A 5339-nucleotide genomic window follows, 5' to 3' on the forward strand; every position below is an offset into this window, starting at 1 on the left:
ACCGCTGCACCACAGCCGCCCTTTTTTGAGCTCTTAAAAAGACATTAACCTGATATCTATCCATCTGCATCCTCCATGATGAAGTCAAGAAAAGTTTTAGACGGGAACTTCTCCCACACGCAGCGGGAGCTTCAGGTTCACACACACTTTTGGAAAACTATCAAGCAGCTATTTTAGCGCTCGACAAAACAAAGACGATTTACATAAATTCCATTCAATGTGAACAGACGACTGATTTAAATTATGAGAGCGCGAGGTCTGTGTGCAGGTGTGTGTGGGTGTGTGTGTGTGTGGGCAAATTGGAAAAAGCAACCAGTGACTAGTTGACTATTAGAAAAATAGTTTGTGGCAGATCTGGGAATATAGACCATAATGCATTGTGTTGGGAAAATGTAGATAGTCCAGAACTATATAGTATTTTCGTGGCTAGTCCAGGAGTCTCCAACCTGCAGCTCCAGATCCACATGTGTCTCTTTTATCCCTCCATGGTGGCTCCCATAGATATCATATAGAGAGTAGATGCCGCATTGGCTGCTGGAGCGCAGGAATTGCGGCCGCCATCTTGGACCGGTCGTCCTGTCATGATTTTAGCTGCTTGGTTTATCATCAATAGAAATGTGAAATTTTTATTTTGTTGACAAAACAAAAGGTTCTAATAAATTTGAAGAATGAAATAAATAGAAAAAATTGAATAAAAAATGTAGATAGAAAATTGAAAACTAGGAATTAAATTGTAAGAAGAATGAAGAAAACAAGATTGACTTCCTCTATCATGTGTATCATGTTTGTGTAGACTCTTCTGAATCTCTCTCTCTTTTATTTAATTTCGATTTTAAGGTTTCCCAAAAAAGATGTGAGGAAAAAGTGGGCAGTGGCCTTAAGGAGAGAAGGCTTCACTGCAACTGACTCGTCTGTCCTCTGCAGTGAACATTTTAAGCCAGAAGATTTTGACCGGACCGGTCAGATCGTGAGACTGAAAGGTGGCGTTATTCTGTCTGGAAGCACAAGGAAGAGGCCCTGTAAAGAAGTGCTCTTCCAGGGGTTTTAGCTTATGTCCAACTTTAAAGAACATTTTGTAAATATGATTTAATGGTTTGTCATGTTCTTGTTCACCTAGTTTCTCTCTAAAAACTATAAATGATTTGTAATTCTACAAGTATATTATATTTATATTATATCTATATATAAGGAATATAAAAACTGAGTTTGAGTATCTCTTTCTAATATATGTATATATGATTTATAATTCTACAAGTATATTATATTAATTTCTATCTATATATTAGAAATATGAGACTGAGTTTGATTATCTCTATCTCCCTCTTTAAAAATATATGATTTATAATTCTGTAAATATATTGCATATATTATATTTGTATCTTTCTCTTTATCTTTCTAAAATAAAACAGTATGTGTTCATATATATCGAAATAGCTGAGTCTTTTATTTATTTTTTGCTTCTATTACTGTTAAGCCCAAAATAAATTTTAAATTATGCCAACCCATGTGTACTTGATCATAGCTAAATGTATGATGTTTGCAACAAAGAAAACATTTTGAAAATCGGTTGAGTATTCAGCGAGTTATGATCGATTAAGCGCGAGGACTCTTCGTTGCGCCTGTCAAACAGATTACAACAAGTGGACAGGCCGACCGGTCCAAGATGGCGGCCCCGCGGCTCGTCAGCGCCAATAGGAAGTAGCGGTCGATGCGGCATCTACTCTCTATTATATCTATGGTTTGCTCAGTCCAGTTCTTGTATACAGTCAATGTTTAAACAGCATCCAACGTAAACGCGTGGAGTCTTTCCATTCGCTGCGTTTGGAAGTTTGGTTGCCAGGTAACAGTGCAGCAATGCATTTTGGGGCTTGTAGTGCAAGTACAAAGGGATGACTGTGAAAATTCAGCGTTTTTCCAAACTTATTTTCCCATGTTGCATTGTTCTCAGAAAACCCCGCCCCTTTGGATCACATGACTCGCTGGATCTGGGCTGCAGTAACACACAGCTCGTCGTTTTGCTGAATCTGTCCCCGTTTCTCTGCTCCAGCATGAAGCTGCAGTGGTTTGCCGCGGCTCTGTTTCTTGTTGTGGGCGCCATGGCGGGAAAGTATTCCCGGGAAGTGAACGAGCCCAAACCGGGCGGCGCGGACGAGCTGACGGTGGAGTTCAGGATAGCGAAGCTCAACCAGGTCTGGGAGAAAGCCAAGCGGGTACGTTCACCGCGCACGCGCTGGTTAGAGCTTTCATCCAGGTGAAGGAGGCACAGGAGGGAAAATTGACCGGAAACCCGTTTTTACCCTGTGTGAAAGACATCTCTTCTCATTCATGTGACCTCAAGTCATTTGTGACGTCACACCACCCGTCCATGATCGTCAGAACCTGCAGAAACCCTCTCGGGGTCACGGGTTGCTGGAGCCTATCCCAGCTAGTGTTGGGTATAGGCGGGTTACACGTTGGACAATTTAGAGATGCCAGTTAAGGAGAACATGTAAACTGCACACAGTTCAACTTTTATCGGGAAAGATTTCAAAAGTTGTTGAACATTTTTCCTGAAGCATGTTTGATGCAGAGGTGATGCGTCTGTTCTCTGCAGATGCAGATGTCTCCGGTCCGACAGGCTGAGCTGCACAGCGACCTGAAGATCCAGGAGAAAGACGAGCTGCAGTGGAAGAAGCTGAAGGTGGAGGGGCTCGATGAGAGTGGGGAGAAGGAGGCGCAGCTCAGGCGCAACTTCCACGGTAAGAGGATGCAACTTGGATTCAAACGGACCTCTGACCTCTCCAGCTTGGAGAGCAAGTTCTGAGGATTATTTATGCTTCCCACAATGTCAATCTAAAATTAATGTCTTCTTTAATGCTGTTTTTAGGTTAGTTTCAGGTCCAGAAGTTTACTGTATAACAATTCATTTTAATAATCAGTTTACAAAGAGAGATCCTGATTCCTCAGCTTTCAAAAGAAGAGATTATTTTAATCCTATCTTGGCCTTGGATCCTCTTATTGAGGTTAACATCATGGTCAGAAAACATAATGCATAACTGAAGAAAACTACTGTCACTTGCGGTTCTCATGGATTTGTTTAGAAAATCCTACAAACAAATCACTAAATTATGCTGGAAATCTTTCAATGCAAACAACATAATTAGAAATGAGTCTGAGTTTTAGTGTAAAACACCAGAATAGTCCTTTTAGGCCACGACTTCAGCAGACTGAGTTATACTGATAGAAGATGGCATGTCTGTGTGTGAGAACTGAGGTGGTCCTTGTCCTTGAGTGCTGTGGAACGCCATCACTGACTCGAGTGTTTTACACTCTTCTTTTAGATATCATCTTCTGAAACACTCTCAGAATTCAAACTATTTTTCTTCTGATTTTGATTTATAAGTTCTTGGAGCATGAAAGATGTCTCAAAATATTCCTATTAACAATACTTGTGTTTACAGGGGAGGGTAAACTACGACCTGGGGCCACATGCGACCTCTTAAACCAGGGGTCCCAACTAATTTGGCAAGAGGTCCAGTAGCTCTGTCAGCTTGATAGATCAGGGTCCAAGCATGCAAAAAGATTCAGACAATAATTCTCTTTTCTTTTATTTAATTGCAATGTGTAGTTAAATTGGCAAAGAACTTTTTTAGATTATTGTCTCAAAAAGTATTTCTGTCATTCATTTATGTACAAAAATACTTAAATATACATAACTACATTGAAGAGTAAAAAAAAAGCACACAAACTTGCTTCCTTGTAGTGTGATGTGCGTGCTCTTTCATTAACTTTAACACTCTGCTGTATTTTACAACACTGCAACAGATAACATGAATGCACCTCAAAAAGCATTCATAATTATGATTCCTATTAATGCAAATGTTAACTTTCTGTTTTACAACCCTTAACAGTAGGTTACAAATAATGCTACATATTTTTCATTCAAGAAATAACTTTGATAAGTGCAAAAAACTTTATGGATATAAAGGTAAACTGCAAAATAGACTTATCTCAGTGTGAGAAATGTGCATGAGCACTGGGAGCTAAGATCTTAAATCTGGTAAGGAAAGGAGTCAAAACCATTGAGGGATACGTGCACATGTTCACTGGTGAGCTGGAAGTGATACTTGTTCTTAATGATGTTAACAGAGAAGGCTGATTTACAACTGTAGGTAGAACCAAACATTGTTAATGTGTACAATGCCACTTTGCTGAGAGAAGGACATTATTCTTTCAGCACAAAACCTGTCAGGATCAGTGGATTCACATTAGTCTCTTAACACTACATCAGTGTGCACTCGTCCGTAACAATGTGTGTCCTCTTTTTAAATAAATGACATCATTCTTCACTAAGAAGAGATTTTTAACAAAGATCAAGAGCTGGTCTCCCAAAGTAAAGCCATCAAAGCGAGTCTTCCTCTTTTTATGCTGATTGGGATAAGAAAAAAATATGAATGTTACAAACAAATCGGTGATGGCTGAGAGCAGGGATAGTCATTCTGGCAGGGGGGATGTACCTTGGCACCATAGCCTCCATAGGCTCTTTGATCATTTCAGTCATTTTTGGTGCTTATGCAAAATCCATTCCACTCGTTGCGAGCACTTGTGAGCCCGTTGTTGTGCTGTTGGCGTCGCTTGTATTGTCCTTTCAGTTTCTGTGCCCGTGTCGCTCATCCTGGTGTGTAATTTATGTTAATAGTTTTGTGTTTTGTCTGTAGTACTGCTTGATATCGGTTCTTTTAGAAAAGCAACAGCCTGGTAAAATGAAAGCGAAAGCTTCGGTCCACTCATCTCTGAAGACACGATTTTCAGAGTCCACTTTTCTCACTGTTCACTCACTTGATAACTTTACGTCCCAACTAAGTAAACATTAGCACACTGTTGGGTGAAGGACCCCGGTTCACATGTAGCTGTGTTGCTATTCAAAAATCACTGTGGGTAAAGATGAATGTAATATACTTTTTATTAAAATGCTGGTGGTCCACATAAAAGGGTCTTGGGGTCCGGACCCGGAACGCCAGTGTGGGACCATTGCCTTAAACCAGGGGTCGGCAACCCAAAATGTTGAAAGAGCCACTTTGGACCAATACAATAAAAAACAAATATGTCTGGAGCCGCATGAATTTAAATCCCTTATATAAGTCTTACAATGAAGGCAATACACGGAGAATGTGTCCATTAGTCACGTCCGTGATTAAACGATTTTTTCTCCTGCTGCGTGTCCTCGCGTCATGTAAACCTCAATTTTGGTTTCATGACAAGTTAGAGAGGAATTGCAGCAGCAAACTAGCTAACAAAAGCCGAATAGCCTCATAATGAACATATGAGCTTTTATTTTGACATCCCTCACTGACACAGGG

The 5339-nt window shown here is 40.2% G+C and overlaps 1 protein-coding gene across 2 annotated transcripts in view; it reads left to right on the plus strand.

Moving 5' to 3' along the window:
* lrpap1 (low density lipoprotein receptor-related protein associated protein 1) overlaps window positions 1-5339 on the plus strand; it is a gene marked incomplete at its 5' end in the record, with an annotated part of 83605 nt that overhangs the window by 55046 nt on the left and 23220 nt on the right. The window contains 2 exon segments of one of the 2 annotated variants that reach the window (XM_036211206.1): window positions 2048-2210; window positions 2594-2738. In XM_036211206.1, coding sequence (XP_036067099.1) covers window positions 2049-2210; window positions 2594-2738 — 307 coding nt within the window. 2 annotated transcript variants of the gene reach the window in all.

This window comes from Oryzias melastigma, linkage group LG1, assembly GCF_002922805.2.
Source record: "Oryzias melastigma strain HK-1 linkage group LG1, ASM292280v2, whole genome shotgun sequence".
NCBI lineage: Eukaryota > Metazoa > Chordata > Actinopteri > Beloniformes > Adrianichthyidae > Oryzias > Oryzias melastigma.